The sequence below is a fragment of the Coregonus clupeaformis genome, chromosome 1 (assembly GCF_020615455.1).
Source record: "Coregonus clupeaformis isolate EN_2021a chromosome 1, ASM2061545v1, whole genome shotgun sequence".
In the NCBI taxonomy this organism is placed as follows: domain Eukaryota; kingdom Metazoa; phylum Chordata; class Actinopteri; order Salmoniformes; family Salmonidae; genus Coregonus; species Coregonus clupeaformis.
Window position 1 is genome coordinate 7,888,027 of NC_059192.1, and position 23,123 is coordinate 7,911,149.

The 23,123-nt window shown below is 42.0% G+C and overlaps 2 protein-coding genes across 2 annotated transcripts; one reads left to right on the top strand and one right to left on the bottom strand.

The window, feature by feature from the left end:
- Positions 1-291: 291 nt before the first annotated feature.
- LOC121582445 (glucagon-like peptide 2 receptor) lies at positions 292-19,087 on the top strand. Its single transcript, XM_045225709.1, has 13 exons — positions 292-1,320; positions 8,541-8,655; positions 8,803-8,907; positions 9,356-9,477; positions 9,646-9,752; positions 10,492-10,648; positions 12,014-12,173; positions 12,449-12,509; positions 12,677-12,743; positions 17,469-17,557; positions 17,648-17,786; positions 18,014-18,055; positions 18,169-19,087. The coding sequence occupies exons 1-13, from the start codon at positions 1,237-1,239 to the stop codon at positions 18,544-18,546; spliced, it is 1,626 nt and encodes a 541-aa protein (XP_045081644.1). The 5' UTR covers positions 292-1,236; the 3' UTR covers positions 18,547-19,087.
- On the bottom strand, positions 18,853-21,157 carry LOC121582509 (recoverin). Its single transcript, XM_041898398.2, has 5 exons — positions 20,550-21,157; positions 20,305-20,442; positions 20,035-20,185; positions 19,804-19,915; positions 18,853-19,439 (listed from the first exon to the last, which is right to left on the bottom strand). The coding sequence occupies exons 1-5, from the start codon at positions 20,639-20,641 to the stop codon at positions 19,321-19,323; spliced, it is 612 nt and encodes a 203-aa protein (XP_041754332.1). The 5' UTR covers positions 20,642-21,157; the 3' UTR covers positions 18,853-19,320.
- Between the last annotated feature and the right edge of the window lie 1,966 nt (positions 21,158-23,123).

Below are 23,123 nucleotides of genomic sequence, written 5' to 3' on the forward strand. Positions count from 1 at the left end.
TTGATGAGAGAACAACCCACATAAAACTGCCACTGAACCTCTAGCCCCAGACATGGATCAACACTGCACACTTTACCACGAGTGTGTGTGTGTGTGTGTGGATGTTTGTGCAGGCGTAGGTGTTTGAGTTTGTGTGTGTGTGTGTGTGTGTGTGTGTGTGTGTGTACTTTTTGCTTGTGTGTTCGTTCCCCTCCTTGGCTACAAAGTTAAAATAGCTCTCCCTTGTCTTATCTTGATTGGCTGGGAGAAGGCCCGGCAGAGAAGGGGGGGGGCCGGCTGATGGGTGAGGAACCACAGACGCTCTGTCGCTTTCAGGTCACCAGGGAGGACAGACAACAGAACCCCCACAGGAGACAGTCTGAGACAAAGGCAACTTAACCAAACACACACCGACAGGCAGATGAACCGAAGACAACTTTACCAATACAAAGAAGCCGATGATAACTTAACTATACACCTGAGGGACAGAGGACAACTTTACTAACTCACGGGATCTAGGACAGAGGACAACTTTACTAACTCACGTGATCTAGAACAGAGGACAACTTTACTAACTCGATTTAGGACAGAGGACAACTTTATTAAATACTAAAACTAGGAGAGGTGTAAAGGACTTTACTAGACTGATCACAACTGGAAAAGAAGTGTGTCGTTGAAAGCCTCAAAGAAATGGAGAACACTGCTCCAACATAAACCACAGCTAGAAGAAATGACTGGACCGAACACCTGTCAACCAAGAGAAGAACACCTTTAACACGCAAAACATTCGAGTTTAAGGAGAGATGTACCTTTCGAATATCAACCACAACTAAAAGAAGTGAAACACAGATCCTGAACAGGAGAGAAGCAGGCTCCGGCTCTACCAGGCAGTTATGGAGATGAACCTAAGCAAATCACAAATAATCTTTAGCTGAAAACCCACCGTCACAAGAGGAGCCTACATAGAAGAGAGGACACTGCTTGTGGAAAAATCTGCTTAAAAGCCAAATCAAATTCTAAACAATTTAAAAACCTTGCACTGAGATCCTACACGGTGAATCGGCTTCACTAAGCACATAAAACAAAATAATATTTACCTGGGAAACCACAGTGGTGAAAAGACTGGACCATTTAGAGGAGAGGCTTGTGTTCACGTGGAGTGTATGCGTAGACCTAAGACAAGGACGACTGTGAAGAGGGCATCGATGGCAGGCGGGTCCATGAAGTGCCATCCAGCTTGTATGTAAAAAACGTGCCATGCCCATGCTACGACCGGCCTGGCACGGAGGTGGGAGTACCACAGTCTCTCCCTTCCTTCTACTGCTACTCGTCAGTCTGCAGGTAATACGGTCAGCAGCACGCACCAGTTTTGGAGCTAAGTGACATCTTATATTTTTACATTTCAGTCACTTAGCAGACGCTCTCATCCAGAGCAACTTACAGTTAGTGAGTGCGTACATTTTTTCATACTGGCCCCCCGTGGGAATTGAACCCACAACCCTGGTGTTGCAAGGGCCATGCTCTACCAACTGAGCTACACGGAACCACGGGATCTTCCTAACTAATCTTCCTACTTGTTTCCTCTCAAAGAAGGGCCAGTAAAAAAAAATTACATTTTTTGATTTGTCAAGTATTTATTTGATCATATACTGTATAGCACTTACAAATCCATATAGAATATTCTGTAAATTATGGCACAAATAATATTCTGTAATAAAAGAAGTGTGTTGAAGTAATCTCACAAATATTCCAATCAGACAGAGAAATATAATTTGCTAGAGATTTCAGTTTGTCCACTATCTGATTTAGGTGAGAGGATGAGTTGCTACTGTAAAAACATAAACTATTTCACTGACACAGTGAGATGACAAGCTGTGGTATGATTATTTTATTTTTTATATACAGATATGCAACTGGGATATGCAAGAACTTTGGAGTTGCTTAGCAACGTGGCTATATGATAATGTACTGGGTTGCATGGCATGGCTAACGTATGGCCATAGATATCACTCCAGACATGAATAGTATCACAGAATCTGCTGTCGCACACTAAATATACTAATAAAATACCCCAAATACCAGAACAGCCAGAAACGGGCATGGAGTACGCAGCACATACTGTAGAATGCACCGACACATTTCTAAAGTATGATTCTATCTGAGTGACTCCTAAAACTCTGTTTACTATACATCCCTTAAAGGAAAGGTTCACCCATTTTGAATGTTATGTTGTTTCTGTGCATCTCTGAGTGATGTTCCATCGATTCCCTGGGTCATTTCATGCTTTTCATGTGTTTCTGAGTTATTGGCGTTCAAGCAGGCAGATATCCGGCCGGTATGACGTAGCAGCGTGATAAAGTCGCTCTTCACTACACTGGAAGTTAATAGGATTACGACTTTTAGATTGCGAAAACATCTGTCATACATGTCAGATTTCAATACTGGCCGAAGTCATAACTCGGGAGGATGTCTTCTCTCGAATGAGCCATTGATCATATTTTTGCGATATTCCTACCTCAATAAATTATTTTATTTAACGGAGGGTCTAGCACATTTCTCCTATTTGTTTCTCTCTTTAGTCCAGAATGCATTGCATGGTGCCGTTGCCATGGATATTATAGAAAGGAGATAGGAATCCAATGAATAAAGGAACGTATAACGTCCCGCCCAGCAGGCTGTTGACCAATTACGTTCACGTTGTCATGCAGCGTCACGCGGTTGCTAAGCTAATCATCACGCAATCCCTTTTCAAAGTCTGTGTATATGTCGAGAAACGTGCCTATTTTCCTCAAAAGTACGTAATGTCACGATTCCAAAGCTATACGATACTACAGATAGCAAGTTAATTATCTCACATCTCAGAAAAGATTTGTAATGTTGTACTTCTTGTTGACAAAATTTGTGCTAATGTTGGGTTTTTGAGCAAGCGCCCAATAGACTCCTATTCCTTGTCCTAGAATCGCCCCAAATGCACTGGGCGGCCCATTGTCGTAGCATGGACAACGTTTCCCATCGCCTCAAAATGTATATCTGCCGTTGCGAATGTTAGACTCCACTCTGTGAGGCACATCGATCTGCACGTTGAACATGGTGAGATTGTAGACTCCTAAATTGATAGTGCAGTTTGTTTAGGCCATTTTACATCTGACATTGTCTCTGGTATTATTGTGTGTAGCTACGTTTGCACCTCAAGTCCAGGCTCTGTCGTAGCCGCGACCGGGAGACCCATGGGAGACCCATGGGGCGGCGCACAATTGGCCCAGCGTTGTCCAGGGTAGGGGAGGGAATGGCCGGCAGGGATGTAACTCAGTTGGTAGAGCATGGTGTTTGCAACGCCAGGGTTGTGGGTTTGATTCCCACGGGGGAAAAATAAATGAAAAAGTATGAAAAATAATGTATGCACTAACTGTAAGTCGCTCTGGATAAGAGCGTCTGCTAAATGACTAAAATGTAAATGTAAGTCGACTACAAAATCCACAATGCAATGCTCTCTCTATGGGCTGGCTAGGCCAGCCCATAGAGAGAGCATTGCATTGTGGATTTTGTAGTCAACTTGAGGTGCAACAGATTTCCACAACGATTTTCCATGTTGCTACCAACCTTATTATGACGCCAAAATGAAACATTTGTTCACAAAACATATTGTTCTCAGATATGAGTGTTATTTAACACTGTCAATTAAAGGAATGAGTGGTTTTGGGTGGATTTTTCCTTTAACTCACTAGTATGTACATACTGTATGATAAACATCTCAATAGAGATCTCTCACATTTGATTCCCAGGGCCCTAAATTACATCAGCACTCTCTCCAAATCTATAACTGAGTTAAGCTCAGAATTCTTAAGTGTCTTGTGGATTTTAAAGCCTTTTCTCTTTAAGGTAGAGGAGAGCCCATGTATTTTCCTTTCACCCCAGATAGTAGTAGAGACTGACGCAAACTCTCTCTCTCTCTCGTCTGTGATATCTGCTTACCAGACAACCTGATGGTAGGAGGCAGACAACCTGATGGTAGGAGCCAGACAACCTGATGGTAGGAGGCAGACAACCTGATGGTAGGAGGCAGACAACATGATGGTAGGAGGCAGACAACCTGATGGTAGGAGGCAGACAACATGATGGTAGGAGACAGACAACCTGATGGTAGGAGTCAGACAACCTGATGGTAGGAGTCAGACAACCTGATGGTAGGAGGCAGACAACCTGGTGGTAGGAGGTAGACAACATGATGGTAGGAGGCAGACAACCTGATGGTAGGAGGCAGACAACCTGATGGTAGGAGGCAGACAACCTGATGGTAGGAGGCAGACAACCTGATGGTAGGAGGCAGACAACCTGATGGTAGGAGGCAAACAACATGATGGTAGGAGGCAGACAACCTGATGGTAGGAGACAGACAACATGATGGTAGGAGACAGACAACATGATGGTAGGAGTCAGACAACCTGATGGTAGGAGGCAGACAACCCAGTGGTAGGAGTCAGACAACCTGGTGGTAGGAGTCAGACAACCTGGTGGTAGGAGTCAGACAACATGATGGCAGGAGGCAGACAACCTGATGGTAGGAGATGTATTTGAAGTGTTAGACAATCAGGGAGCTCTTATAGGACAGAATAACAGGTGGTTGTGTGTAGGGGGAATAGAACGGACAGGCACAGGGAGGCTACACATGTATCCCCACTGGAGTGTGAAGGCAATGCAGGGAATGTTAGTTAGAGATAGAGTACCACACATAGAAATACAATCCATTGGATGGTACTGCACCCCACCCGTGGAACAACATATTCTAAATGGGAAACTTTGATTCTCTGTTTACCTTAAAAAATAAAATAAGTGTTTGTCACTAGAATCAGAAGAAAATGGTTGTTCTGTCACTAGAATCAGATGAGAAGGGTTGGTCTGTCACTAGAATCGGAAGAGAAGGGTTGTTCTGTCACTATAATCAGAAGAGAAGGGTTGGTCTGTCACTAGAATCAGAAGAGAAGGGTTGGTCTGTCACTAGAATCAGAAGAGAAGGGTTGGTCTGTCACTAGAATCAGAAGAGAATAATTAGTATGTCACTAGAATCAGAAGAGAAGGGTTGGTCTGTCACTAGAATCAGAAGAGAAGGGTTGGTCTGTCACTAGAATCAGAAGAGAAGGGTTGGTCTGTCACTAGAATCAGAAGAGAATAATTAGTATGTCACTAGAATCAGAAGAGAAGGGTTGTTCTGTCACTAGAATCAGAAGAGAAGGGTTGGTCTGTCACTAGAATCAGAAGAGAAGGGTTGGTCTGTCACTAGAATCAGAAGAGAAGGGTTGGTCTGTCACTAGAATCAGAAGAGAATAATTAGTATGTCACTAGAATCAGAAGAGAAGGGTTTGTCTGTCACTAGAATCAGAAGAGAAGGGTTGGTCTGTCACTAGAATCAGAAGAGAAGGGTTGGTCTGTCACTAGAATCAGAAGAGAAGAATTTGTATGTCACTAGAATCAGAAGAGAAGAATTAGTATGTCACTAGAATCAGAAGAGAAGGGTTGGTCTGTCACTAGAATCAGAAGAGAAGAATTAGTATGTCACTAGAATCAGAAGAGAAGGGTTGGTCTGTCACTAGAATCAGAAGAGAATAATTAGTATGTCACTAGAATCAGAAGAGAAGTGTTGGTCTGTCACTAGAATCAGAAGAGAATAATTAGTATGTCACTAGAATCAGAAGAGAAGGGTTGGTCTGTCACTAGAATCAGAAGAGAAGGGTTGGTCTGTCACTAGAATCAGAAGAGAATAATTAGTATGTCACTAGAATCAGAAGAGAAGGGTTGGTCTGTCACTAGAATCAGAAGAGAAGGGTTGGTCTGTCACTAGAATCAGAAGAGAAGGGTTGGTCTGTCACTAGAATCAGAAGAGAAGAATTTGTATGTCACTAGAATCAGAAGAGAAGAATTAGTATGTCACTAGAATCAGAAGAGAAGGGTTGGTCTGTCACTAGAATCAGAAGAGAAGAATTAGTATGTCACTAGAATCAGAAGAGAAAGGTTGGTCTGTCACTAGAATCAGAAGAGAAGAATTAGTATGTCACTAGAATCAGAAGAGAAGGGTTGGTCTGTCACTAGAATCAGAAGAGAATAATTAGTATGTCACTAGAATCAGAAGAGAAGTGTTGGTCTGTCACTAGAATCAGAAGAGAATAATTAGTATGTCACTAGAATCAGAAGAGAAGGGTTGGTCTGTCACTAGAATCAGAAGAGAAGAATTAGTATGTCACTAGAATCAGAAGAGAAGGGTTGGTCTGTCACTAAACTCAGAAGAGAAGGGTTGGGCCTCCCGAGTGGCGCAGTGGTCTAAGGCACTGCATCGCAGTGTTGCGGCGTCACTACAGCCTGGGGTTCGATCCCAGGCTGTGTCATTACTGGCCGTGATCGGGAGTCCCATAGGGCAGTGCACAATTGGCCCAGCGTCGTCCAGATTAGGGGAGGGTTTGGCCAGGGGGGCTTTACTTGGCTCATCGCACTCTAGCGACTCCTTGTGGCGGGCCGGGCACCTGCAGGCTGACTTCGGTCGTCAGTTGAATGGTGTTTCCTCCGACACATTGGTGCAGTTGGTTTCCAGGTTAAGCAAGCAGGTGTTAAGATGCGCGGCTTGGCAGGTCATGTTTCGGAGGACGCATGACTCGACTTTCGCCTCTCCCGAGCCCGTTGGGGAGTTGCAGCGATGAGACATGATTGGGGAGTAATCACAAAATTGGGGAGAAAAAGGGGTTAAAAATTACATACAAAAAAAAGAAGGAGGCGAGGGTTGGTCTGTCACTAGCATCATTGAATGAGACGTGTACAGAAAATATGCCACGTTTTATTAAGTTTTGTCAATGTTTTATTGCCCAATCATGTGTTAAGATATCTTAAGTTATGGACCAAGATCATGAATAGGCCAAAGCTGATTTTCTTTTTTATTTCCAATCTTTTTTTTCTGACTGTCCACACATAATTTTACATGTGACCCATATCAGATTGGCGCGTTCACTCTGATGTAGCATCTGAAGGAGCACACAAACGCAATGTTCATTTCCCATCTCTGTTGCTTTACTTTGTGGGGTGGTTGTCATGGTAACGACAGCTCATGCGCAATTAAACTACTTCAGAGCAAAAAAAATCAGATCTGAGTGTCCAGACAGAGGTCACATATGGAGGATCGAGTTGGTATCAGGATTCAGATCCACATAGGCTGAATTTACACAGGTAGCCCAATTCTGATCTTTTGCCAATTATTTGCATATCCTATACCTATCAGATATTTTCCCTATTGTGTAAACAGGAAAAAAACACATTGAATCTGATCTTTTGACTTCCTATTTAGACCTGCATTTACACAAGCAGCCCAATTCTGATCTTTTGCCCAATTATTGGCAAAATATCTGATATGATTAGTCAAAAGACCAATAATTGGGTAAAATATCAGAATTGGGCTGTCTGTGTAAACTCAGCCATATGGAGGGGGTATAAATCGGAAGTCAAAAGATCAGATTCTGTGTTTTTTGTTGTTGTTGCTGTTTACACATTAGGGAAAAGATCTGATGGGTAACCGATATGCACATAATTGACAAAATATCTGAATTGGGCTGTCTGTGTAAACGCAGCACAAATCTCCCAGATTTATTCCTCTCCTCAGAGTAAATGAAACCGGTGCATTTACTTCTAGTAGTTTAGACCACATGATATTATGGGCTTGATTCAATCCATATCACCAAAGTTCAGCGCGATTGAGTTGCCCGTTCACAGAAACCGCATTCACAGTTAATTAAAGGCCCAGTGCAGTCAAAAACATGATTTTCCTGTGTTTTATATACATTTCAACACTATGAGGTTGGAATAATACTGTGAAATTGTGAAAATGATGATAATGTCTTTTTAGTGTAAGAGCTGTTTGAAAAGACCGCCTGAAATTTCAGCCTGTTTTTGCGGAATGGAGTTTTGGCCGGCCTGGTGACATCACCAGGTGATAAAATAGTTAATAGACCAATAAGGAGAGTTCCAAACCTCTCTGCCAATAACTGCTACTTTTCAGTTTTCCCCTCCCCACTCAGACCACTCCCAGACAGACAGTCCTGGCAAAACTATTTATCTTTGCTAAGAAGCTTTTTTTTCCTTCTTTTTTTTAACAATCACAGTAAGGTACTTAATTGTTACACATAAATGATATGATACTGAGATAAAAAAATGGCCGCTTTGGACCTTTTAACCCTGGATATGTCTGCTCAATCGGAAATTACCGTTACATTTCAATTGCGCGAAAGCGCTGAACTTCGGCTATACTGATTGAATTGAGCCATAGGCTTGTGAAATTGCCTACACAGATGCCTAAGAAAGTCAATTGAGGTTGAGTAGTTAGATACCTCAGCAGGAATTCTACTCAAACACTGCCATCTTGTGGACTCTCACTATAACCATTTCCCCCTCTGTCTTCCTGACACATTGTTGGGGTCTGCGGGTGGTAAACATCAATAGTTTATCATGGAGTATTCCTTTCTTTTGTATTGTCTTATTTGACATGAAAGGTGATGGGCTCTGTGATTGATTGTATTGTATTTTATTAGGATCCCCCATTAGCTGACGCCATGAAGCTGACGCTTAAAGAGTTGATCTCTAAACGGAATGAATATAGGGAGAACTGCACCCGGATTTTAGCAGAAAGCATCTTCTCAGGAACTGGTGAGCAGTTCGTTTTTGGCCTTGGCCACTTCTACAATTTATATTGTGATTGTATTGCAGCCAGACCGTCAGTGCTGCAATTAATCTGTATGGAAATTCATGTACTTTTCTGTTTGCCTCTTACTCTGTCCTTGTCTGTCCTTTCAGGAACCTACTGTAAAGGAACGGTTGATCTATTTGTGTGTTGGCCCCACTCAGCCCCTGGTAACGTGTCAGTGCCCTGTCCTTCCTACCTTCCCTGGATCACAGAGGGTGAGTCTCCAGGATTCATATCACACCTATCCATACACCGACGTTCCATGTCCATTGTGTCATGTGATGGCACAACATGACATAATACCATTTCGTATATAGTGCCACGCCAAAGTAGAAGCACAGTTAAAGTAGAAGCACAGTTAAAGTAGAAGCACAGTTAAAGTAGAAGCACAGTTAAAGTAGAAGCACAGTTAAAGTAGGAGCACAGTTAAAGTAGAAGCACAGTTAAAGTAGAAGCACAGTTAAAGTAGAAGCACAGTTAAAGTAGGAGCACAGTTAAAGTAGAAGCACAGTTAAAGTAGAAGCACAGTTAAAGTAGGAGCACAGTTAAAGTAGAAGCACAGTTAAAGTAGAAGCACAGTTCAATATGCCTTCCAACACGGTTGGCACGCAAGCACATCTCTCCATAACCAATCTATTGGTTCCTCTTCTCTTCCTGACCCAGATGACTCCAGGAGTGTGTACAGGCAGTGTCTGTCCAATGGCAGCTGGCGACTCCAGGATAATTCTACGGAAGCCTGGCGGGACCAGAGAGAATGCGTTGAGCCACATTACTTTAAAGCTGAGGTGAGGGAAAGGCTGTGAGAGGAACCAAAGAGGACAGTGGCCTTTGCGTTTTTGGAAAAGGCCCTTGTAACTGAAATGTCAACAATAAAATCATATCCCAGTTAAAAAAACAGAATGTCCCATTGAGGTCAAAGGTCACCTCTTTTCCTTTTGCTTTGTGTTATCCAGGAGGATGAGGTGTTTCGTCAAGCAGCCCTGAGGGTCATCTCCATCGTCGGCTACGCTCTGTCCCTCTCCTCCCTCTCTCTGGCCACTCTCCTCATGGGCATTCTCAGGTCAGCGTCAAGGGGTCAGCGTCAAGGGGTCAGCGTCAAGGGGTCAGCGTCAAGGGGTCAGCGTCAAGGGGTCAGCGTCAAGGGGTCAGCGTCAAGGGGTCAGCGTCAAGGGGTCAGCGTCAAGGGGTCAGCGTCAAGGGGTCAGCGTCAAGGGGTCAGCGTCAAGGGGTCAGCGTCAAGGGGTCAGCGTCAAGGGGTCAGCGTCAAGGGGTCAGCGTCAAGGGCTGAGAGGGTTAGGCGCATGTTGATGATGATTATGATGAATTCTACTTTGGTAGGGCGATGACACGATTGCAAATGAATGACATTCTCCTTAGTCATGGCATCGATTCAAACCCACTGGTCAGTTTTCAATGTCAGTATATAATATGTAACGGGTATCGGGGGCGGTAGAATAACAAGATTACAAATGATGTTGTCGATAAACTATGAACTACATTACAACAACTACATTGGCTCGCCTATGCACTCATCTTACTCGCATAATCACAAAATAAATGTCCGCGCTAAATAGTCAGCGGTGGGTTTGAGTGGGCGGCAGGTAGCTTAGTGGTTAAGAGCGTTGTGCCAGTAACCGAAAGGTCGCTGGTTCTAATCCCCGAGCTGACTAGGTGAAAAATCTGTCGACGTGCCCTTGAGCAAGGCGCTTAACCCTAATTGCGCCTGTAAATCGCTCTGGATAAGAGCGTCTGCTAAAATGACTAAGATGTAAGTCAATGCCGACCTCTGTCTCTTCCAGGAAGCTCCACTGTACGAGGAACTACATCCACATGAATCTGTTTGTGTCGTTCATGATGAGAGCCATATCCGTCTTCATAAAGGAGATCGTGCTACATGTCATGTACACCAATCTACCCAGCGACGACTCAGGGTGGAACTCGTACTCCAGCTCAGTGGTATGCATCTCCTGTAGAGAACGTCATAAACAAAATGGCCTTCAGAATACTTATGATATGAGTGGCGCAGTGGTCTAAGGCACTGCATCGCAGTGCTAACTGTGCCACTAGAGATCCTGGTTCGAATCCAGGCTCTGTCGCAGCCGGCCGCGACCGGGAGACTCATGGGCGGCGCACAATTGGCCCAGCGTCGTCTAGGGTAGGGGAGGGAATGGCCGGCAGGGATGTAGCTCAGTTGATAGAGCATGGCGTTTGCAACGCCAGGGTTGTGGGTTCGATTCCCACGGGGGGCCAGTATAAAAAAAAAAAATATGTAATCACTAACTGTAAGTCGCTCTGGATAAGAGCGTCTGCTAAATGACTAAAATGTAATGTAAATGTAAATCTCGGCGCCCAGAACCAAATCTCATGTGTGCTCTCACGTTAACATCTGTCACGAGAGACTATGATGTCAGATACATTTCTTCAGCAAGGATAATAAGGCAATGTAATGTACATATTTAATAAGGCAGTGTAATGTATATATTTAATAAGGCAGTGTAATGTATATATTTAAAAGGCAGTGTAATGTATATATTTAAAAGGCAGTGTAATGTATATATTTAAAAGGCAGTGTAATGTATATATTTAATAAGGCAGTGTAATTTATATATTTAAAAGGCAGTGTAATGTATATATTTAATAAGGCAGTGTAATTTATATATTTAATAAGGCAGTGTAATGTATATATTTAAAAGGCAGTGTAATGTATATATTTAAAAGGCAGTGTAATGTATATATTTAAAAGGCAGTGTAATGTATATATTTAAAAGGCAGTGTAATGTATATATTTAATAAGGCAGTGTAATGTATATATTTAAAAGGCAGTGTAATGTACATATTTAATAAGGCAGTGTAATGTATATATTTAATAAGGCAGTGTAATGTATATATTTAAAAGGCAGTGTAATGTATATATTTAAAAGGCAGTGTAATGTATATATTTAAAAGGCAGTGTAATGTATATATTTAATAAGGCAGTGTAATTTATATATTTAAAAGGCAGTGTAATGTATATATTTAATAAGGCAGTGTAATTTATATATTTAATAAGGCAGTGTAATGTATATATTTAAAAGGCAGTGTAATGTATATATTTAAAAGGCAGTGTAATGTATATATTTAAAAGGCAGTGTAATGTATATATTTAAAAGGCAGTGTAATGTATATATTTAATAAGGCAGTGTAATGTATATATTTAAAAGGCAGTGTAATGTACATATTTAATAAGGCAGTGTAATGTATATATTTAATAAGGCAGTGTAATGTATATATTTAATAAGGCAGTGTAATGTATATATTGAACAGTCTCTCCTCTTCCTGTAGATAGCGGTGGTATGTAAGGCCTCCCGGATGTCCATGGAGTATTTTGTAGCCTGTAACTACTTCTGGCTCCTGGTGGAAGCCATCTTCCTCCACACTCTCCTCTTCACTGCCGTCCTCACCAAGAGACGCCTGCTCAAAAGATACATGCTCATTGGCTGGGGTAAGGTTCTAATGTTCTAAGGTCCCCGTGTAGCTCAGATGGTAGAGCATGGCGCTTGCAACGCCAGGGTCGTGGGTTCGTTTCCCACGGGGGGGGGGCCAGTATGAAAAATGTATGCACTCACTAACTGTAAGCCGCTCTGGATAAGAGCGTCTGCTAAATGGCTAAAATGTAAAAGATACATTCTGATTGGTTGGGGTAAGGCTCTAATGTTTCAAAGACATGTCATTGGCTAGGGTAAGGCTCTAACAAAATACTCTTTGTTCTTCCTAAAGGTACTCCATTCGTGTTTGTGGTGCCATGGACAATTACCAAAGTTTTATTTGAAAATGAAGGGTAAGTATTTTGGGAGCATTTCCACTCATTTCAAGACTTCTGATCAAATTTCTGGCTTTTCGCATTAAAGTAACCAATCGGTAGTGATATGTGTAATTACCCAATGCGTCTATGGTATAAGCTGATACTCTAGGCCTGAATCTGGTTTGGATATCTTCTGTCCTAAGGTGCTGGGCCAATAGGGATGGATGGATCTGGTGGATAATAAGAAGCCCCATCACTTTATCTGTGTTGGTGAGTAGCAACCTACCATGGCCGTGCACGGACCTTGGAGAGGCAGGTGCACGAAGTGAAAAAAAAGCCCCCCCCCCCCCAAAAAAAAACCTGTTGACTTAATTTTCTTACATTCATAGTTAATTATCTAATGCTCTTGTAGCCAAATGTGTGTTTATATACAGTACCAGTCAAAAGTTTGGGCAAACCTACTCATTCCAGGTTTTTTCTTTATTTTTACTATTTTCTACATTGTAGAATAATAGTGAAGACATCAAAATTATGACATAACACATATGGAATCACGTAGTAAACAAAAAAGTGTTACACAAATCAAAATATATTTTATATTTGAGATTCTTCAAATAACCACCCTTTGCCTTGATAAAAGCTTTGCACACTCTTGGCATTCTCTCAACCAGCTTCATCTGGAATGTTTTTCCAACTTGTCTTGAAGGAGTTCCCACATATGCTGAGCACTTGTTGGCTGCTTTTCCTTCACTCTGTAGTCCAACTCATACCAAACCATCTAAATTTGGTTGAGGTCGGGGGATTGTGGAGGCCAGGTCATCTGATGCAGCACTCCATCACTCTCCTTCTTGGTAAAATAGCCCTTACACAGCCTGGAGGTGTGATGGGCCATTGTCCTGTTGAAAAACAAATGATAGTCCCAATAAGCCCAAACCAGATGGGATGGCGTATCGCTGCAGAATGCTGTGGTAGCCATGCTGGTTAAGTGTGCCTTGAATTCTACATAAATCACAGACAGTGTCACCAGCAAAGCACCCCCACACCATAACACCTCCTCCTCCATGCCTTACGGTGGGAAATACACGAGGAGATCATCCGTTCACCCACACAATGTCTCACAAAGACACGGCGGTTGGAACCAACAATCTCAAATTTGGACTCCAGACCAAAGGACACATTTCCACTGGTCTATTGTCCAATGCTTGTGTTTCTTGGCCCAAGCAAGTCTCTTCTTCTTATTGGTGTCCTTTAGTAGTGGCTTCTTTGCAGCATTTCGACCATGAAGGCCTGATTCCCACAGTCTCCTCTGAACAGTTGATGTTGAGATGTCTGTTACTAAGAAATTCCACAAATTAACTTTTAAGAAGGCACACTTGTTAATTGAAATGCATTCCAGGTGACTACCTCATGAAGCTGGTTGAGAGAATGCCAAGAGTGTGCAAAGTTGTCATCAAGGCAAAAGGTGTCTATTTGAAAAATCTCAAAATATATTTTCATTTGCTTAACACTTTTTTGGTTACTACATGATTCCATATGTGTTATTTCATAGTTTTGATGTCTTCACTATTATTCTACAATGTAGAAAATAGTAAAAAGAAAGAAAAACCCTTGAATGAGTAGGTGTGTCCAAACTTTTGACTGGTAGTGAATATATATATATATATATATATATATATATATATATACAGTGGGGGAAAAAAAGTTTTTAGTCAGCCACCAATTGTGCAAGTTCTCCCACTTAAAAAGATGAGAGAGGCCTGTACTTTTCATCATAGGTACACGTCAACTATGACAGACAAAATGAGAAAAGAAATTCCAGAAAATCACATTGTAGGATTTTTAATGAATTTATTTGCAAATTATGGTGGAAAATAAGTATTTGGTCAATAACAAAAGTTTCTCAATACTTTGTTATATACCCTTTGTTGGCAATGACACAGGTCAAACGTTTTCTGTAAGTCTTCACAAGGTTTTCACACACTGTTGCTGGTATTTTGGCCCATTCCTCCATGCAGATCTCCTCTAGAGCAGTGATGTTTTGGGGCTGTCGCTGGGCAACACGGACTTTCAACTCCCTCCAAAGATTTTCTATGGGGTTGAGATCTGGAGACTGGCTAGCCCACTCCAGGACCTTGAAATGCTTCTTACGAAGCCACTCCTTCGTTGCCCGGGCGGTGTGTTTGGGATCATTGTCATGCTGAAAGACCCAGCCACGTTTCATCTTCAATGCCCTTGCTGATGGAAGGAGGTTTTCACTCAAAATCTCACGATACATGGCCCCATTCATTCTTTCCTTTACACGGATCAGTCGTCCTGGTCCCTATGCAGAAAAACAGCCCCAAAGCATGATGTTTCCACCCCCATGCTTCACAGTAGGTATGGTGTTCTTTGGATGCAACTCAGCATTCTTTGTCCTCCAAACACGACGAGTTGAGTTTTTACCAAAAAGTTCTATTTTGGTTTCATCTGACTATATGACATTCTCCCAATTCTCTTCTGGATCATCCAAATGCACTCTAGCAAACTTCAGACGGGCCTGGACATGTACTGGCTTAAGCAGGGGGACACATCTGTCACTGCAGGATTTGAGTCCCTGGCGGCGTAGTGTGTTACTGATGGTAGGCTTTGTTACTTTGGTCCCAGCTCTCTGCAGGTCATTCACTAGGTCCCCCCGTGTGGTTCTGGGATTTTTGCTCACCGTTCTTGTGATCATTTTGACCCCACGGGGTGAGATCTTGCGTGGAGCCCCAGATCGAGGGAGATTATCAGTGGTCTTGTATGTCTTCCATTTCCTAATAATTGCTCCCACAGTTGATTTCTTCAAACCAAGCTGCTTACCTATTGCAGATTCAGTCTTCCCAGCCTGGTGCAGCAAGTCTACAATTTTGTTTCTGGTGTCCTTTGACAGCTCTTTGGTCTTGGCCATAGTGGAGTTTGGAGTGTGACTGTTTGAGGTTGTGGACAGGTGTCTTTTATACTGATAACAAGTTCAAACAGGTGCCATTAATACAGGTAACGAGTGGAGGACAGAGGAGCCTCTTAAAGAAGAAGTTACAGGTCTGTGAGAGCCAGAAATCTTGCTTGTTTGTAGGTGAGCAAATACTTATTTTCCACCATAATTTGCAAAATAAATTCATTAAAAATCCTACAATGTAATTTTCTGGATTTTTTTTTCTCAATTTGTCTGTCATAGTTGACGTGTACCTATGATGAAAATTACAGGCCTCTCTCATCTTTTTAAGTGGGAGAACTTGCACAATTGGTGGCTGACTAAATACTTTTTTTCCCCACTGTATGTATATAATAGTGTATTTACTGAGTATACAAAACATTAAGAACATCTGCTCTTTCCATGACATAGTCTGACCAGGTGAAAGCTATGATCCCTTATTGATGTCACTTGTTAAATCCACTTCAATCAGTTTAGAAGAAGGGGAGGAGACAGGTTAAAGAAGGACTTTTAAGCCTTGAGACAATTGAGACTGTGGGAAGCATTGGAGTCAACATGGGCCAGCATCCATGTGGAACGCTTTCGACACCTTGTAGAGTCCATGCCCCAACGAATTGAGGCTGTTCTGAGCGCAACTCTATATTAGGAAGGTGTTCCTAATGTTTGGTATATTCAGTGTATTTATTATTATTCATTATGATTATTAACATATATATTTTTTAGCATAGGCCTTTATTTTTATGCAAAATCCTACTGTAAGCAAGCTTTTATAGCCTACTGCTCAAAGAGAGGTCAAAGAGGGGTGGGCTATCAGCTGATGATAAAGACTGTAGATTATGTAAATCTGATTGTTTCAACAGGATAGCTAACTAACTAGTCTTCACCTGTGTTGGAGTTTATTCTGCTGCTGACATCTGCCTCTTAGGCCTACTAACATAGTCAAATTGAATCCTTCCCTGTTTCTGATTGTGAGATGACCCATGCAACTCTTAAGGAAGCCACTTCGACTGTTTCGCCCAAGTAGCTTCTGCCTCCAGGACGAGTGTGGTGTACGGGCAGAGGAGCAGGGGAGGGGGAATGTTCTAAGAAAAAAAAAAAAGAAGATAAATTACTTTGCTGGGTTCATTTAAAAGGTCAAGAGAGGATATAGAAGGTACTTTTCTCATAGGAGGGCAAAAGGGCTAAGACCTCGAACACAACAGCCTGCAACCTACGCTATTTAACCTATAGCAACCTCTCTGCAGCCCCTGCATCACCACTCAACTAAGGGCCCGATTCAATCAGATCCACTTTAGCCGACATCCGCATAGCGGTTGTTATGACGGTGTCGGAGGCGGAACTACAGTATGTTAGAGCTGTCCAATCCACAAGCGGCTCCCGGCATTATACCTAAAGCGGACATTGTCATTGGCTGCACGGAGTCGCATTAAGAGAAATCCCATGCAGCCTTGTTTACACGTTGGAACACTGGAATGTGAGATGTAGTCTACACCTTTATTAGGCTGATAGAAATCCTCATTTTTTCTATATAGCCTGCACTTTCTCGTTCTAAATTTCTAACGCGAGTGGGACGGGTGTGACTTAGTGACAATGATCAAGAACAACTGCTCACCGATTTGACAACTCCAATGCAGTTACACCTCCGGTTAACGCTTGATCTGATTGGCTTAAGACTCCACTGATATCTAAGAACGTGACACGATTATAAATCCTCTATCAAACCATATAGACGGAGAGTATGTCAGAGTGCACAGACATCAGCTCTCGTGAGCGTTCCAGTGATTTCTCAGTGATTTCACACTGATTTTGGGATGTCCGTAAGATCCGTACTTGAGACCACGTGACATAGATGTCAGCCCAAAATGCAGTGGTTGTCATATGCAGTCAGAAGTATATCTATAGGGCAGAATGGTTAGGGTGCACTGCAGCCAATAAGATGGGGGTTTCTGCTCTTAAAAGACACCGTTTTGACACACCAGACAAAAAAAACCTAGACATCTCTTACTGTTTTACAGAAAAACCTTTTGATTGATTTTGTGTTGCAGATCATTTTCTACATTTTCATCAAAATACTACTGTTGCTGCTCTCAAAGCTAAAGGCAGACCAAGTGAGATTTACAGACTACAGATACAGGTACTGTTGCTCAAAAGGGTTACTCTGATCTGTTACAGGAGTAAACCCCAGTGCTGTCTGAATGCCATAACGCCTCTCCTTTCCTCTAAGCTTGGCCAGGGCTACGCTAGTCCTGATCCCTTTACTGGGAATCCACGAGGTGGTTTTCACGTTCCTGGTGGACGAGTGCGTGGACGGAAGCAGCCGCTACGCCAGGAACTTCATCAACCTCACCCTCAGCTCCTTCCAGGTAAGAGCTGAAAACAGTGGCCGCGTGTCACAGCAGGAACATAACAATGTTTTATTATGTTTCGGTTGATTTATGTTCCTGTTTATGTTCCTGCCCCCCCGATCCCATTGAGAACTACATTTAGCGGGAGAAATTAGTCCTGATAAAAATGCAATGGAAAATGAGCCGGTAGAGTAATGCCAATGTTTATCATCCTGAATACAATCATTATCATACCTCTCTCTCAGGGATTCTTGGTTTCTGTGCTGTACTGCTTCTCCAATGGAGAGGTAACTATCCACAAACTAGCAGTTACATGTACTGTAGTCTAAATGTTAGCCTAACAAATCATAATGGGAAATAATCAATTAAAAAAACACTAACATAAATCTGTTATCTCCAGTTCCAGGCGGAGTTGAAGAAGCACTGGCAGCAATTCCTGTTCACCAACCATTTCCAGGTCACGCCCTGTATTGACTTCCGGGGCGCGCCCATCAAACACCTGTGGAAGTGCTCCAGAGGCCAACGCCCCCACGGCTCCCAGCAGAGCGAATCATATGAGAAGGGGGGTGGGCATGCCACACACTCACACCTGCTGCAGGTGGCCTGGCAAGGGGAAGGAGGAGGAGGGGTAGAAGGAGGGGAGGTGGCAGGGGGGATAGGGAGGGGGAGAGAAATGGGAGGATTGGAGTTCCACACCAGGAAGAGTCTGTCAAGTAGTGATGGAGAGATGACGCTGGGAGAGACCGTGGAGGAGATAGTGGCGGAGAGTGAATTCTGACCTCCATCTTGTGGACCCTCCCTGTCTCTCCAGACTGTTATGAACTGTTACGGTGCCTTGTTTCCTTACAGATGGAGTCATGTCTATATGATACAAGTCCTTTGACAGACAACATTCACATCTGGTGTATAACAATGATGTTGTATCTTTGTACAGATTCTTTGTATGGTACCTTTGTGTATCATTGTTTATGTGAGTAATGTTCCACGATTTTAACGGTAAATCATAGAACATATATTTATGTACATTTCATCAGAAAAACAATAAAATGACTCAAATGAAACTTTATCACATTAAGGTACTAACTGCAGGTATATAAACACAATTTAATAACTCAAAACAGTAGAGCTTTGACAGGTAAGTCTAAATTATTTGTTGTCAGAAAATGTTGGTATTGAACATACTAATATTGGTATTTTGCAAAGTACAGTGTGAAGGATACGTGTTACAGTAATGTGCATGATGTGGGTATTATTGTGTATTTGTCATATCTAAAATGTATCCTTAAAGGAATATATACATTAAATGAATTTTGTATTACCTTTTGTGTTTGAAACAAATCTCTGCTACTGATGACTAAATAATAAAAAAGTACATACGGTAATGACACAAAAGATACCACATGGACATGCTGCTCCGATGACACACTTGAAAAAGTACTATGTTACAAACATAACCGCAAAAACTGCAAGCATCAGGTCTCTCTTGATGTGAATATTTTGTCCCCAGTGAGACTAACCTGGACACATAAAGTTGAAGTGAAAAAAAAGACTGCTAATGTTTCATCTCCTTCAGTCTCTCCTGGACCTTCTGTGGCTCGTCAAACTGGACCAGTCTGAGGAGGTTCTTGTTGTCCATCACTCCCTGGATAAACTCCTCCTCTGTTAGCTTATCTGAAAGATAAAAAGCATGAGCTGGCGCACACCCAGAGAACATTATTTAGTGTAGAGGTTCTGACTGACGGGGAATAAACTATAAGCGGTAAAAACAAAGAGAGCCGCACACTCCATATGTATAACCTCCCAGTCATTTATTGGGTAAAAAAAACCACCAACGTTTCGGCATCACTGTGCCTATCTGAAATAACAACAGATGCAATAATAGATACGTTTACCACGCTCGATACGCATAAGGTAGAAAAAAAATGAACAAACCAAAAAACAGCAACAATACGTCAAAATACAATATACAATATATTATGTATGATTCTCTTGAACTATTCTTTGAGTGGTTCTTAAACATGAAAACAAGGCTTACCATTTTCTTTCTTGCCGAAGAAGTCCCAGATTTTATCAGCTCTCTTCTCTGGTGTGTTCTCATCATCAGGAAGATTCTTCTGGTCCTCTTTGGAGATCATGTTGAATATCGACTAAAAACAGAACGTTTGTTTCATCATTATAGAGATTTGAGCAGCACGCAGAACAAGATGCTAGCACATCTCTTACACCTATTCCATTACATCTATTTCACAATGACTCTACAACTCACCTTGACGATCTCTTGGATCTCCTTCTTGGTTATTCTTCCGCTGTGGTCGACGTCGTACAGGTTGAACGCCCACTCCAGCTTCTGTATGGTCTTCCCAGAGGAGGTCAAGTGCAGGGCCATTATGTACTCCTTAAAGTCCAGCGTCCCATCACTGCAGGGTTCAATATAATTCAATTACGCTGTTTCTATATCCCACAAGTGCTAATTATGCAGAGCAGTGCAAATCAGCAGGCACGTTGTAATGTTCCTATACAGTAATCCATCCATCACCTGTTGGAGTCGAAGCTCCTGAAGACGTGGTGTGCGTAGGCCTTGGGGTCTGCGTCGGGGAAGAATTTGGCATAGATGGCCTCAAACTGCTGCTTGCTGATTCGCCCGCTGGGACACTCTCTCAGGAAGTTCTGGTACCTATAGAGGATAAAAGAAAGAAAGATAAGACAGTAGCTACATCTCAAATGACACCCTTTTCTCCATAAAGTGTATTTATTTTGACCAGAATTGTAAGTTCAAGGTACCCGGTACATAGCTGCTCCTCGCTGTACTTGGTGTTCAGTTTCAGGTCGTCTAGGAGACCCTTGGACAGGGAGCCACTTTTGCTGTTGCCCATCTCTCCTCTGTTTCGGGCTCGTTGTCCTCTATTTTTCTTTCTACTTCTTCCCTCTCTTTCTGTCTGTTGCTCTTTCTATTGCTCTATCCCTTCTTTGTTCTCTCTCAGATTTCTTTCTCTTCCACAGTCTCTCGGTTTCTCTGCGCTCTCGTGTGAGGGAACCTGCTCAACCCTAGCCTGATGCCGCTGTTATGCCTAAGGTGTAAGGTCTGACCAGAAACAAACACTGGCCCTCCTGTTCTCTGCTATTTAAACCAAGATAGATTGGTATTGGTCTTGACTGGGTGTAGGGGAGATTATAATATACACAGCTGGTGATTGTCAGTGCACCCAATTTACACCTCCATTGAAATGGATAGGATTAAACAGCAGGGAACCTTGAAATGGATAGGATTAAACAGCAGGGAACCTCATGGTCTAATACCGTCTGATTAGATTGGTATCAGTGTGTTACCTAACTGTTTTACACTGATACTCAGTGATAGGCAAAAAACAACTATGAACATGAGACGTCACTAACACATGCTGTGATTATTCATAAGTATGACATTGTAATTAGTCATTTACTGAGGTAAAAACAAAATATTATATACAGTACCAGTCAAAAGTTTGGGCACACCTACTCATTCAAGGGTTTTTCTTAATTTTGACTATTTTCTACATTGTAGAATAATAGTGAAGACATCAAAACTATGAAATAACACATATGGAATCATGTAGTAACCAAAAAAGTGTTAAACAAATCAAAATATATTATATATTACATTCTTCAAAGTAGCCACCCTTTGCCTTGATGACAGCTTTGCACACTCTTGGCATTCTCTTAACCAGCTTCATGAGGAATGCTTTTCCAACAGTCTTGAAGGAGTTCCCACATATGCTGAGCACTTGTTGGCTGCTTTTTCTTCACTCTGAGGTCCAACTCATCCCAAAACATCTCAATTGGGTTGAGGTCGGGTGATTGTGGAGGCCAGGTCATCTGATGCAGCACTTCATCACTCTCCTTGGTCAAATAGCCCTTAAACAGCCTGGAGGTGTGTTTTGGATCATTGTCCTGTTGAAAAACAAATGATAGACCCACTAAGCCCATACCAGATGGGATGGCGTATCGCTGCAGAATGCTGTGGTAGCCATGCTGGTTGGGTGTGCCTTGAATTATAAATAAATCACTGACAGTTTCACCAGCAAAGCACCCCCACACCATAACACCTCCTCCTCCATGCTTTACGGTGGGAACTACACATGCGGAGATCATCCATTCACCTACTCTGTGTCTCACAAAGAGACAGCGGTTGAAAGCAAAAATCTCAAATTTGGACTCATCAGACCAAAGGACAAATTTCCACCTGTCTAATGTCCATTGCTCATGTTTCTTGGCCCAAGCAAGTCTCTTCTTCTTATTGGTGTCCTTTAGTAGTGGTTACTTTGCAGCAATTCGACCAAGAAGGTCTAATTCCCGCAGTCTCTTCTGAACAGTTGATGTTGATTGGCACAACTGATTGGCTCAAACGCTTTAAGAAGGAAAGAAATTCCACAAATTAACTTTTAACAAGGCACACCTGTTCATTGAAATGCATTACAGGTGACTACCTCATGAAGCTGGTTGAGAGAATGTCAAGAGTGTGCAAAGATGTAATCAAGGCAAAGGGTGGCTACTTTGAAGAAACTCAAACATAACATATATTTAGATTTGCTTAACACTTTTTTGGTTACTACATGATTCCATATGTGTTATTTCAAAGTTTGGATGTCTTCACTATTATTCTACAATGTAGAAAATAGTAAAAATAAAGAAAAACGCTTGAATGAGTAGGTATGTCCAAACTTTGAACTGGTACTGCATATACAGCTGCGGAAAAAATTAAGAGACATTTACATTTACATCATTTAGCAGACACTCTTATCCAGAGCGAATTACAAATAGAGACCCTGCAAAATTATCAGTTTCTCTGGTTTTACTATTTATAGGTATGTTTTTTCGGTAAAAATAACATTTTTGTTTTATTCTATAAACTACTGACAACATTTCTCCCAAATTCCAAATAAAAATATTTTAATTTAGAGCATTTATTTGCAGAAAATGACAACTGATCAAAATAACAAAAAAGATGCAGTGCTGTCAGACCTCAAATAATGCAAAGAAAATAAGTTCATGTTCATTTTTAAACAACACAATACTAATGTTTTAACTAAGGAAGAGTTCAGAAATCAATATTTGGTGGAATAACCCTGATTTTCAATCACAGATTTCATGCGTCTTGGCATGCTCTCCACCAGTCTTTCAAATTGATGTTGGGTGACTTTATGCCACTCCTTGCGAAAAATTCAAGCAGCTCGGCTTTGTTTGATGGCTTGTGACCATCCATCTTCCTCTTGATCACTTTCCACGTTTTCAATGGGGTTCAGGTCAGGAGATTGGGCTGGCCATGACAGGGTCTTTATCTGGTGGTCCTCCATCCACACCTTGATTGTCCTGGCTGTG